Source organism: Ictalurus punctatus, chromosome 10 (genome assembly GCF_001660625.3).
Source record: "Ictalurus punctatus breed USDA103 chromosome 10, Coco_2.0, whole genome shotgun sequence".
NCBI lineage: Eukaryota > Metazoa > Chordata > Actinopteri > Siluriformes > Ictaluridae > Ictalurus > Ictalurus punctatus.
The window spans coordinates 27,451,754-27,465,666 of record NC_030425.2 but is presented as its reverse complement, the minus strand read 5'-3'; the positions used below and the strand labels follow the sequence as shown (position 1 = coordinate 27,465,666).

The 13,913-nt window shown below is 41.0% G+C and overlaps 1 protein-coding gene across 1 annotated transcript in view; it reads right to left on the bottom strand.

Moving 5' to 3' along the window:
- Positions 1-308: 308 nt before the first annotated feature.
- The window catches only part of cpne7 (copine VII), a 61,308-nt gene continuing 47,703 nt past the window's right edge, over positions 309-13,913 (bottom strand). Inside the window, exons 12-16 of the mRNA XM_017478104.3 lie at positions 12,569-12,623; positions 10,972-11,023; positions 10,452-10,582; positions 8,112-8,348; positions 309-7,377 (exon numbers count right to left, since the gene is read on the bottom strand). Of these exons, the coding sequence (XP_017333593.1) occupies positions 7,237-7,377; positions 8,112-8,348; positions 10,452-10,582; positions 10,972-11,023; positions 12,569-12,623 (616 nt within the window). The 3' untranslated portion in view covers positions 309-7,236. The remainder of the gene's footprint in view (positions 7,378-8,111; positions 8,349-10,451; positions 10,583-10,971; positions 11,024-12,568; positions 12,624-13,913) is intronic.

The window sequence follows — 13,913 nt, the reverse complement described above, 5'->3', positions numbered from 1 at the left end:
GATCACATATCTTCCTCGTACTGATGTTGGATGTGAACCTGTATCTGCATGATTATCTGCATTGCATCGCTGCCTCATGATTGGCTTACCGGATCATTGTATGTAAGTAACGAGTAATATGTAAGTAACTAATATACAGATTATAAAGATATATATAGCTAACTATATTGTATATATATTAAACAAATGGCATTTTTTTTAAGTCGTATTAAACTTCCTGTTGCCTCGCTGCAGTCTCTCCCCGTCTTTTTCTCGCTCACACACACACACACACACACACAAATGACATCATAGAACAGTTTAGTTCATCGACAGGTTTATTGGCCTTGATGCAGGATTAGAAGCACACGGTACAAGAGTAGCATTGCAGGAGGCAAAGACAAAGTCGCCTCACACCACGTAATACTCCAAAGAAACAAACGACACATTCCACACCGAGTAACGCATGCAGTGATTTACAGTGCTCTCAAAACCAAGATTTCCAGTGAAGAAAACTCAAGACCTGCAGAAAGACAGGAGATTTCTTAGAAAATGTGTTTAAGCAGTAAAATGATTTCCTTAATCCAATAAGGAGGAGGGGCACGGCCGTTAGTTATACACCGAAATACAATTAAAGCCTGATTTCATTTCAGCAGCGCATTCTGATTTTTCGACGTTTATCGTGTGGGCCGAGAAGAGCTCGTTCTAATGGACTTTTGATTTCATACGCCACGGTTCTGTGCGGATGTCGGCGACTCTCGGGGCTCTGCGTGCTGATGCCGCTTGGGGAAAGGAGGAAGCAGAGAACCGAGCGTATCCCTGCTGGGGGTGGGGATTGTTTGTGTGTGTGTGTGTGTGTGTGTGTGTGTACAAAATTATTCATGGAGGATCAGCGCCATCGCCACAGAAAGGATCCGGTGCCCATGCAACACAACCCTGTAATAACGTATACATAATCTCACCAAATAAATGAATGAATTCATCCATGAATCGATAAGTTTCAGAAATCCAAAGAAATAAATACGCTGTGAATAAAAGAACAAACGAATAAATAAATTCATCAACAAACAAATAAATAAGCAAACCGCTGTTAGTATAATCAAATGCGACGTACTGTACAACTCCACCTAGCGATATCTCTAAACGTGTTGCTTCGGTAATGAGTAATTAAGCGTTTCCGTACAGTCCGCCCCGCCGTTATTTACATCCGTCCGGTTGCATACGTACTGCGTTAAGCACGGAGCTGCACTGAACCCCGTGAGTTCATGAGATAAAAGTAAAGTGGCATGCTCTACTCAGTGGTGTGCAATCGATCATACACACCGATACACGCAAATTAAAGCAACTCCGGGCGATGCGGCACTCGACAGATGTTTATGTGTATGTACAAAAGCAAAAAACAAACAAAAAAAACAAAAGAACGTTCTGTAAAGCTTTGTTGGTCTACGGTTCTGCCATCTGGAGCGCCAGCGTAAGATGATAGTCATGTAGCATGAGTATGTTTTAGAAATCTGTATGACTCTGTATGACTATATACATATCCAAGTAAAGAAATCAATATCAAACATGTATTTGAGTCATTTTTAGAAGGAAATTCTTGAACAAATATTAAGTCCTGACAACAATATGGAGCGCTGAGATGAGATGAGATGAGATGTGATCAGTCATGAAAGCACCGCTTTGGGCTTAAACACATTATTTGGTTGATTTTGTTTGGGAAAAATAAAAAACCTATCCCAGACTCCATTCATTCACGTTTCAGATCAACAGTACACATAGGACGAACAAATGGTTGACTGTTACTGAATTCATGAAGTCCCGTATGGGCTTGGACGGATAAATTACCTTCAAATAAAACCATAGTTTCATTGAGGTTTTTTTCCTCTAAATTGCACTGGGAAATATAAAGCGAGAGCATTTTCTAGCTTTCATAAAGACTCTGGATTTTCATCTGAATAACACCCTGGATGGTTTTTACTGAGATGTTTAACTAAGTTGTGAAGTGCGTCACAATTACGTCACAAGTCTAGACCAAATTCTTCACGCAATCCGAGATGTACGATTCTTTTATAATGGAAACGCATCCACGAGTCCATTCTAGAGACAGGTGTTACTGTATTGGATGGTTAAAAAAAAAACAGTGCGGGCCAGCACTGCCAGGGTCTGGGTGACTGACCGGAAGGTCGGTGGTTCGAGCCCCAGCGTTGCCAAGCTGCCACTGTTGGGCCCTTGAACAATCCCCTTAACCCTCTCTGCTCCAGGGGGCGCTGTATCATGTCTGACCCTGCGCTCTGACCCCAACTTCCTAACACACCGGGGTATGTGAAGAAAAGAATTTCACTGTTCTGTAATGTATACCTGACCGATAAAAGACTCATTATAACGGCCACCAATGTCTACTGGTGAAAGCAGCTCGGTTATTATCGGGAGTGTAAACGTCAGGCGTGAGAATCGATACGATACGATTCCGAATCTTAAGGCAAGAGTTGGATATTTTACGATACCGTTGAATCTTCTATACTATTATACGATACCATTTCGAATCATAGGCAACAATTTGTCGCTTGATGATACCTGAATCTGCTACGATTCGATACAAATAGTAGCCTCTGATCAATAAGTGACCGGAACGTGTTCAAAATCTGGGGTATAGGTCTGCCGTTAAATTGGGAACGAGGATGATGTAGAGAAGGACTATTTTAAATCAGTCGGAGTTACGGGCAAATCACTTTGCTAGCATATTTACGCATCACATGCGAATGACTTTTTCCACACAGGTTGGCTGTCCTTTCTTGATAATGAACCGATTTATAATCAATTATTGGTTCGATATTCAATTAGTGATTGTTTCCTCGATGCATTTCATTCTTCGCCTTGTAAATCAATACATTAATCCAAATCGTCTAGTTGTTACACCCCTAGCTATTACCCATCCATCCATCCATCTTCTATACCGCTTAATTCTTTTCAGGGTCACGGGGAAACCTGGAGCCTATCCCAGGGAGCATCGGGCACGAGGCGGGGTACACCCCGGACAGGGTGCCAATCCATCGCTATTATATAATTCTTAATATACTGAAAAATTGAAAGGCATTACAGTGGTTTTTCAGCTATATTACTTTATACCGAAATGCTTATTTTCTCAAAATTAATTTTCTATAAGCCGTATTCAAATTTGGTGCAAAAGTCCAAAAGTCACGTGAATACTCCTGCACGGAAAGTTGCGCGTATTCAGAGTCAGTCTACGCAGCCGCTCGAGTCGATTTTTCTGGGCTGTTCATTCGGATTATTGAAACTACCTGCACTTAGTACCACCCAGAAGGTTGCCAGATATTTCTTGAGTTGGACGGGGATTTTTAAAATGGTGTCTAGACACCATTTTAAACACAAGGTAAGATTGAAAAGAAAAAAACACACACAAAAAATGTGTACAAGCATGAGACCATTTAAAACAAAAACTTAAAAATAGACTAAGATGATGTCGCGATGATGGTATGACGATATCCTCAGCTTTCACATAACTCTCTGAATAGAGCTTAAGTCTCTTCTTCCGTCTGAAGTCTGAATAACGACGCGTGTCAGACGTCTCTGTGTCGAATCCTGCCGATGCGGACTTAACTCTAATGTGTCTGATATATTATTGTTTCCATGGTAACAGCTCATTCACTGGGACTTGCACGGTGGACGTCCTACATAATCTAAGTCTAATAATAAACATATTTTTAAAAATGTCTTGTTATTTAACAACGAAAAAAAAAAAGGTATAATAGTGGACATGGTGAAGTTTTCTCTAAGGAGACTTTTAAACATTTATGGAAGGAGTCTCCAGTGTCAGTACTTTGTAACAGTCGGTAATTTTTCAGCCACGGGAAAGTCTACGGACGTCGCGTTTTTGTGGTTTCTCAGTAACAAGCTGCATTTTATTTTCGTCTTATTAACTAACAAGAGAAAGTGAGGGAATGACGACAGGAACTGACTTGGTTCTCGGATGTTCCACGACATTAAACGTAACTCTAAGCGGGTAAAAAATACGATGTCTGATTCTTTAATTAACACTGTACAAAACTGCCAAATTGGTCTCTGTGGTATAAGAGGAACAAAAACGTTTACTATACTAGGAGGAGCATCGATTTCATCACTGATTATCTTCCTACGACGTCACGTCATGTTTAATTCTTGACGTAATTCACGCATCGGTCGCCCTTCGTGTAATCTACACGCCTTCCTACCTATTGACGTTCCTTGTGTGGTCCTTGAAGCCGCATATCATTAATATGAATTGTTAAAGATGAATAATTTCTCCCTTTTTAACCACCACCACCGCTCTGAGGTCACTTATTAACATGCATAGAGTTTATTCACCAATTAACTGAAACAATCAGCTCAGATTGACCTTTAGAGTCCTGACCGAATAATGTACAGCACACTGCCCCGATTCTATTAATAGACCGTTCCTGCTTATTCAGTCTGCTTATTCACGAAGAAGTGTTTCCATTCACACAGTTTCAGCTGATAAACGCTTTTTCTCCATCTGCAACATACACTACAGGTCAAAAGTTTGTGGACACCCGACCGAAACGTTCCTCACGATCTTGAAAACCTTTTGATCTGAAGGTGTGTGGCTGAATGTCTGACATCGGTGTCGTAGACAGAAACGTAATCGCGCCGACGTCTTCACGTCTTTCATTAGAAAACGGACATTTTATTTACCTTTTTTTTTTTTTTTTTTTTTTTTTTTTTTTTTTAAACGGACGACTCGGAGCGAAATATTCCGAAAAGCCGTCGATAAGAGCCCGGCGTCGGTGGGAACGCCTTTAATACTGTTTCAAAATCATCTCAGGGAAATTCCTCAAGAGATCGGGAGAGAAAACGCTGAGAATACGTTTCCGTAAATTCTTAAAATGATTGCAATTTAATTTGGATTTTTTTCTTCTTCTTTTTTTTTTTTTTTTTTTTATCACAACATAATTCCCATAGTCCCATTTTGTTACTCCAGAGTTTTGATGACGTTATTATTATTCTAAAATGTGCAAAAAGTCAAGAAAAATAAAGAATGAGTGCGTCTAAACTTTTTGACCCGTAGTGCATACTGTACAACAATATGAGTACTGAATGCTGAATTTGCTCATTGTGAACGTAAACGATTATAAACCTTCTACGGCCTTTTATATCATAGCGATATTGCGTACACACACGGATCATACGGATGAAATATTCAGTAGATTAGTTCAGTGCGTATCCACATCGGCGTTCAAAAGACGGACCGTTGGATTGACGGTACGATCGTTGCATTCTTTCAATTCTGCGTATGTCTATGTAGGCTTAATATGATGAATTAGGTTTTAAAAAAAGACCTGGCAGTGGTGTTCGTGACCCTAAAGAGTCAACGTTTAGTCCATCGATATCCGACTGTACATAGGTTCAGGCTTCAGTCGAGACACAAACTCTTCATCTTCCAAAGAACCCGTTGAGGTTCTAACAGTGTAAGAAATTAAATTGAAACAAAATTTGATTTGAAAATCTGCAGAGTTCTTAAAAGTTGCAACTAATCCATATCATATTATAAAGGAGATTAAAAAAACAACTTTTTCTTAGAGTCCTCCCTTTTCACGTCTTTAACTTCACAGCGCGGTTCGCACTCGCAAAATGACAAGATTATCACGGGAGCAAAAAAGCTCACGAAATGACGGACGAAACACGTAACAGGATCCCTTGACCACGATAATAATATTCCGATTCCTTCAACACCGGACCGTGTGGAAGCCCGTTTCCGCCGCAGAGGGGAGAAAAAAACAGGATCATTAAAAAGGTCATGGCGACTATATTTCGCACAATTCTCACTTTATAGGTCGCAATTCCAACTTTTTCCTCACGACGTTGAGTTTACGCCTCACAATTTTGACGTCATCGCGCACAATTACGGGTAAGAATCGTGAGCTGTGCATTCATAACTGCGAGAAACAGTCCAAATTCGTGCGATATGAACTCTTTTGTGGGGAAAAACGTCCGAATTGCGAGACATGAAGTCGCAAATACATTTTTTTTCTCCATGGCAGAAACGGGGCTCCATACATAATAGATCCTCTCCTAATATATATATATATATATATATATATATATATATATATATATAAGATATATAAAGATACCTTCAAGGTCGGCTGATATAAATGTGGTAGTTGGGCTAAGCCCTTTTCTTTTGGTTAAGGAAAAATGCATATGACTTTTTAGATTTTTGGCTTCTGCATCCTGATTTGCTTTTTTTTGGGATTATTTTCGTAGAACCAAGCACAACTGTGCAAGCATTGGTCCTTGTGTCTGGGGCTGATTTCTTTCTAGCCCAGACTGTGATTCCACATATTGACACATCCCCTAGATTTCATGTGGATTGGCGCTTTATATCATTTGTTAAGCCCGCTCTACTGGCACATCCATAACACGTCATTAGCAGTGACTGAAAGAGTGCATATGGAATACAGCTGTGGGTGCAATAAACACAAACAAGGTGGATTGTCCAATAAAAGTACAAACGACATCATTTTTGTGTGGTTTGAAAAACAGACCAGGCTAATGGCACGCGTAGCTTTTGTTTTCCCCGTGTTCCTGTGTAGATTGATGCTTATGACGAGATCCCGTACTATAAAGCTCAACCATAATGCTTTCATTTTCAACAGTAATGCTGAGTTACAGATATCGTGACCAGCCGTCAGCGGTTATACCTTTATAAATCTCAAGTAATGAGCACGATCGTCCATTCTCCCAGCACATAATCCGGCGAGAAGCCTCAAGGAAAAAAATAAATAAATCAGGAGCCAAGAAGATAAGCACAGTGGGCAGGCAGGCAGAGAAGACACTGAAAATTTCCTGCAAGGCACAGGATTTTAAAAAACAAACAAACAGACAAACAAAAAAACATTATTAAGAATTAAGAGTTAAGAGATGGCCTTGGCGGAGAAGTTGCAGAGAGCTGGCGGGGTGGGGGTGGGGCTGGGGGGGGGGGTGTGTGAGAGCTGGCATCGGGGTGTCAGAGGTCTGGAACTGTGGTGGCGAAGATTCCAGCACAGATAATGAAGATGTGGGCATGAATCCAAACACAGGACACGATCCAAGAAGAACTAATCCTCTTTCTGTGTAAACATGTTATGTATAAACAAGGAAACGGAAATGCCAATGGAGTGTTTGTGGAGGTGGTTTTCTCAGATCTTGTACTCGGAGGTGTGAAGGGACTGACCGGAGGTCGGGACTCGGGTAGACGTGTTAATCTGGGGTGTTGGCGATGGGGCTAGGCGTCGAGTCTAAAACAGGGTGCATGGGAGGAATGGCCTTATGACTGAAGTACTCGACGACCTGCTTGGGCACCTCGGCCAAGACGCACTTCGCCAGTGCAGCGGGAGACGCCTGAAAAACAAACACAGATTTTGATGATCAAATCCACCTTCCACGTTGCTCAATCTGTAAATGCTGTTCGTCAAGTTACCGAGAAGCCAGAGAGTGTCGAATGGTATATAACATTGTGAAGCGCAATAGATATACAGGCTATATTCAGTAGCTACAGAGTGACGTATAAGGTAACCGGGTGTGTGTTATCTTTTTGTCACACTTTGCTTTTCATTAACGTAAATGGACCAGAACATCTGTGTAATCGTTCATAGAAAAATTGGTATTTTTCGTATTATTATTATTATTATTACTTTAGAAAAAGAGTATAAGGCCTAATATTATTACTGCAAATGTAATAAAAACACAAGGCAAATATATCCACAAAAAACACTGCGAAAAATAGGAGAACAAATTTACGTTTAGTTTACGCTTAGAGCGAGGTTAGGAATAATTTAAGCATTTAAGTGTCACTGCTCGACGCCTAATTGATTTTGTCTGACTGCACACACAAAAGCGGAGGAAATGTCTTCTACGGGGGAAAGCTGTGCAGCTCCATTAGCTTCTTCTCTCAGTCTGCATGGCCCGCTCAGTCTGCCTGCCTGATTTAAAGTGAGTGCAGTGCTCTTTCAGGAGCGCATCAGAGGACACGCTTGAAGAGGATGTATGTCAAAAAAATATATATAAAAGGGCTTCGATTCGTCTCTATATCGAACACACGGCTGGGGATCAAAGATCTGAGATTAGACACGCACCGTTTTAAAGTCTCTGAAGGGCACAAATTGGACAATGTCCCTCAGGACGGGTTCTCCTTTCGGAGAGCGCAGGACACCGTCGTCGCCGTCCAGGATCTGCATGTCGGTAAAATCGGCGTTCCCCACACCCACTATGATGATGGACAGAGGCTGGTAGGAGGCGCGCACGATGGCCTCCCGCGTGTCCGCCATGTCGGTCACGACGCCGTCCGTGAGGATCAGCAAGATGTGGTATTTCTAGTAGAGAGCACAGCATAGACGGTCAGCGAGACGGTCAATGCACTAAAACTAGAGGTGATGGATAGAGTTCCCATGAGGTCTAGACAGTATTGAACCCTGATTTTATTTTTTTTTTCCTTTACAATTAGAGCTCATATACTGAAACCTGATCGGTGTGGGTGATCCTGGTATTTAAATAATAAATGAAGATCGTCACAAGGGCAGAATGGTTGGAAAACAGCTCAAATGAGTGTCATGTACGGTGTAATCTTGGGAGAAGCCTGAGGGCGAATGTTTAACCTTACAGCATGTACGATTTCAGGATTTAATTAAATCCTAAATTGATTTTTTGTCATATTTCATGAATAAAAACCAGTTCATGAGCTAAACCTGAAATTTGATGCCCTCTGCTCTCATCTTCTTTGACATGTAAACAGTGTGTACTGTGAATCATCGGAGCTCGGATCTGCGGCTCATTTCCTCTTTTGATGACTTAGGCATTGGGAATTGGTTTTCTTCATAGCTAAAGGTTTGATCCTACGACAGAGCATGGAGAGGTTGCATTTATTTCTTGTCGTGTGTCGTCGGCCTAGTTGCGTGTCATTAGTGGTAGCGCTGCTCAACCTTCCTTTTCTTTAACACCACCGTCCGAGTCCCTTCGAAGATATTAGCCTTCCTTTCCTCCATCTCTTCCTGGATAAAGGTACATCATGGAGAAACAACCTCAACAAAACAGAACCGATTTAATCGCTAACACCAACTGACACCAATACTGACCATCCAACACACACAGCGTCGGACGTCGGTGTCATTCTTGAGTTCGACTTCTCACGATACACCACAACACCAGAAGAATGAAATTCTCACATGAGCGCTCGTCACTTCCAAACACCGCTCCACTTGCTTGGTCTTCTTTCTTCTTTTCGTCCCGAAGTTCTCCCTTCCACTGACATCACATCAAACTCTTACACCAGACTGGTATCACTGGGTTTTTTTTTTTTAAATCCTTCTACAAAGACCTAAAGCAATGTCCTTCTAGTAAAGTCCGTCCACTCAGTGGCCATCTTGGCAACACTCTTTGGCAGTCTTACCTGTCTAGGCTTCAAAAAAAAACAACAACCAAGAACTGGATCAACACGTTGATGTGTTAAAATCTTGTGTAAATAATAACGTGTAGCATAAATGACACAAGAAACTTTTCAGGTTGCCCCGCCTCCTGTAAATGCGCATTTTTTTTTGTCTATAATTACCAAAATATAGCAACCTCTGTACAGTATATCTGTGCATGAAACATGTTGTCAGTGTAAAATTGGTCAGATAGGTGATAGGTCGGACGGTTTGTACTAATGTCCTAACCGACAAGGTGATTGGCTCTTTTGAATGAGGGCGGGACTTGGGTAATACAGCCGCCATGTTGAGATTTACGCTCTGCGTCGTTTGTATTTTACACAGTGGGCAAATCTACCCTGTCTAAAGACGGAACTCTTCAGATAATATTTTACGGCAGGGGTCACCGACCCTGTTCCTGGAGATCTACCTTCCTGAAGACTTTAGCTCCAACCATAATCGTGCCCACCTGACATGGCCTTAAGAAGTTCTTGATCAACTTAAACAGGTTAGATTTTGCTTGGAGATGAAACCTGTAGGATGAGGGTTGGTGACCAGTGATTTATGGTATTCTTTATACCATTATTTTTCTCTGCATTTCCTTTCTACCCATAATCTTTAGATGTTTTTGAAACTTATTTGTATCATTGTTGGGCTGCATGGTGGTGCAATGGGTAGTCTCATCCCTGGTTCAGTCATGAACTCACGGTACTGTTTATGTAGAGGTTCTGGGTGGGATTCCACCAGCTTCTCCAGTCTCCCAAACGTATGCCAGTAGGAGGATCGGTGATGCGAAATAGTCCCTAGGTCCGAATGGGTGTCTGCATGACGCCCTGAGCTTTACCAGCATTCCATCCAGGATGTGTTACTGCCTTACTCCCGATTTTCCCAGGATAAATCCTTGCAGATGTTCTAAGTTTTCTAAGATGTTCTAAGTTCAATGTGAAACATTTACCAAGTAGTGTTGAGAAACTGCGGGAGTGGGGGAAAAAAAAAAAAGATGCAGGAACTCACGGATGCGTCTTTAATGGGCTCCTTCCCTGCTTGCTTGCCTATTCTGCTGATTATAGGAGCCACATTAGTTGGTCCATAGAGCTGGATCTTGGGCAGGCAGTTCTGGTAAGCTTCTACCACCCCCTGAATCTCTGATTAGACACAAGAAAGAGATGAACAGCTAAAACCTGTCACTTACTAAAAAGTGTCACAGACTTGAGCCACATGGCTAAATCAGCAGATTTTAGCATTAACCCCCCCGAAGGAAAAAAAAAAAAAAAAGCCGAAAGGAGAAAAGATAGCTCCTTTCCGCTTTCCTACAATGTTCTAACCGTGAAAAGAGGCTTCACCAAAAGCTGGTGAAAGGAGGTCAGTTCAGCTCTTTGAAGATTCAAAACCTCATTTCCTAAACATCCGTCCCTCGAAAAAGCTGTCCCATAATAACCGGAGCCTTAATCCGTCCATCCTAAACATGAACCATTCCTAAAATAAAAGTCACCTTCCCAACATCTCACTCATGAGGGCCTTGTTTTTGTCTTACCTTCACATTCATCGTCATCTGGATTGAAATTGATGGCAAAGTCATGGGACACCTGAAGTACAGACAGAGAAAACACGGTTAAATCCGCACGGTTCAGCCGGAGCACAGGTTCTTGCAGTGACTCCTGCAGGAACGCAACTAGAATCTCAATTTACACGACGTAGTTTAAGGTCATTGCAATAGTGAACAGAAATACGCCTTTTCAAAAAAAAAATAATAAAAAAATAAAAAAACTGCAGGCAATAAATCACACGCTCCTTTTTTAGCTCGTCTGCATGCTTTGAAAAAAAATCTGCAACCGTTGCAAGAAACGATGCCGCATGCTACTATAAAATTACACCCCATTCCTTATGGCTTTTCTATTACAGGGAAAAACAACAGAGAATCTGAGAGAGAAGCTCAATAGGACGTATTAAATTAAGGGTCCAAAGCATGAGGTCAATAGATTTTTATTACTTATGTACAGAGATACGTATGAGTCCATATAGTCATATATATCGTATATAGGACGCAGCAACCTCAAAAACCGAAGCATAATAATGACATAGATTATATTTTCACTCAAGCGCTAATCATGTCATTACGGTATCCGTGAATATCTATGAATAATTTCGCCTTAGTTTGTTTTTTTTATATTAAGTGTCAACTGAGTTCAATTATATATATATATATGTGAAGTTAGATATGAAGCTTGTGGGTCATCCTTAGTAACGTCCTGTACAGCGTCGTAATTTAGACTACCAGTTTGCTTATAGTGTATTTTTGTGAAATACAAACAGATACTTGCATTGCCTTACACCCCTAGTATGCACAAGATATAACCAAAATTATTTTTAATTCATTGTTATTCCCTTAGTTAACCCCCCTATTTTTATTATGACTAGGTTGCCACATAAAATGAGACAAATGCTAGGACATGCATTGTTAACTGTGGGACCTTATACAGACAGCTGTGTGCCTTTCCAAATCATGTCCAATCAACAGAATTGACCACAGGTGGACTCCAATCAAGTTGTAGAAACATCTCGAGGATGATCAGAGGAAACAGGATGCACCCGAGCTCAATTTTGAGTGTCACAGCAAAAGGCTGTGGATACTTATGCACATGTGCTTATTTTGTTTTTTATTTTTAATACATTTGCAAAGATTTCAAACAAACTTCTTTCACGTTGTCATTATGGGGTATCGTTTGTAGAATTTTGAGGAAAATAATTAATTTAATCCATTTTGGAATAAGGCTGTGGCATTATATGGGAAAAGTGAAGCGCTGTGAATACGTTCCGGATGCACTGTATATATATATATATATATATATACACACATACATTATATTTATTTATTTATTCATATATTTCTTGTTGTTGTTTTGATAGTGAGGAGCAGTATAAGTGTATCAGGATGATGTAGGATAATCAGTTCATGTACATAAAGCCAGCTGGTAAACAGAGAGGTGACGTATGTGGCCACAGACCCACGAATCGAACACCAACAGCCGAGCAGCTTGCCAAGGTCAGAGGAAGTGACTGTGAACCGTGAGCAAAGAGAGTAATATCAAAAGACGACGGATGAATCTCAATGAGCGGAAACGCACTCTTACCTCGTAATTGGGTGGAATTCGTGCGCCGAAGCCCAGAGCTGAGAACCTTTTGTCACTGTGATAAGAGAAGAGTCATAAAGCGTTCATTTTTTTTTTTCTGATCTTTTCAGACTGAAATACATTTTCGCCCTTTTCCAACCCGAGGCTGTGGAAGCCTGGCCTCGCTGACGTTATAGATTTTCTCTCAAGTGCATAAACGCGTGTTTCACTTAATCACAGATATTAATGAAGCTTTCACACTGAAAACCCGACGATCGATTCCGAGCATGTTCGGCAGGGCCGACATCGTTTCACACGGAACTGCGGGTGAACGAGATATTTTTACAGCGCACCCCTTTTGAATTCTGGACTCTGATTAGTCGGAGGGTGTCGATTCGTTTTCTATAACGGCAAATCACAGCTCTACGTGAATATGCTTGTTCTGATACAAGATCGTTTCTATAGTAACGGCTCCTACACGGCGAATTGTATGGCGGAATCTCCACATCATCCGAGACGAATAATAAGGAAGACTTAAAAGCGTGTTGCAAATGAACAAAGAAAAATGTCTGAAGCGTTCTGTGAAGAGATGTTTATTTAACATTTATGGAAGGAGTCTCCAGTGTCAGCGCTTCGTAACGGTCAGTAAAGTCCTCAGGATGGACGAGTATGCGCTTTGTGGTTTCCCGGTAACATTTTTTGGTCTTACTAACTTCCAGAGAGAGGGAAAAAGAAAAGGGAACGGCTGCTTATAGCTGCTATAGTCGAAGTGATAACAGGAACTAACTTGCTTTACGGACATTCCGCGACGTTAAACGTAACAATAAATGGATAAAGGTTAAGCTTTTGTCGTTCATGAATGAATGACTGTAGTATAAGAGGAATAAAACACTTCAGGAAATGTTATTGGAGGAAAATTATCAACTTTGGTGTGGTAACAGTAACACAGCAAAATGGAAAATAAGATGTACACGTCTTTACTGTTCTAATTAATGTTCATTTAACTCGTCTTAACCTGACGTATTTAATTAAGTAGTGCTTCTTTACACGCTTTCGCTCACAGCTGCTTATAGGCTGTATAGAAATAATGCTATTTTAGAGTATTTAACGCCGTAGATTTATCCAGACGGCATTCCGTGTTTTTTTTTTTCCCCACCTGTTTAACCTGCCTTTTCATGGCATTGTGAAACCGGGTTACAGGAAGTAACAAGACAATCACATTATTCATTAATCCCAGGACTGGATCGCTTTCACACATTCACACGTGATTTTGTGGCCCTCTGATTTGATTTCAATTGAAACTCCGAGCCATTTTCAGACCTTTTCACACTCCAGAATGTTAATGCAAAAAGACCCGGGCAACGAA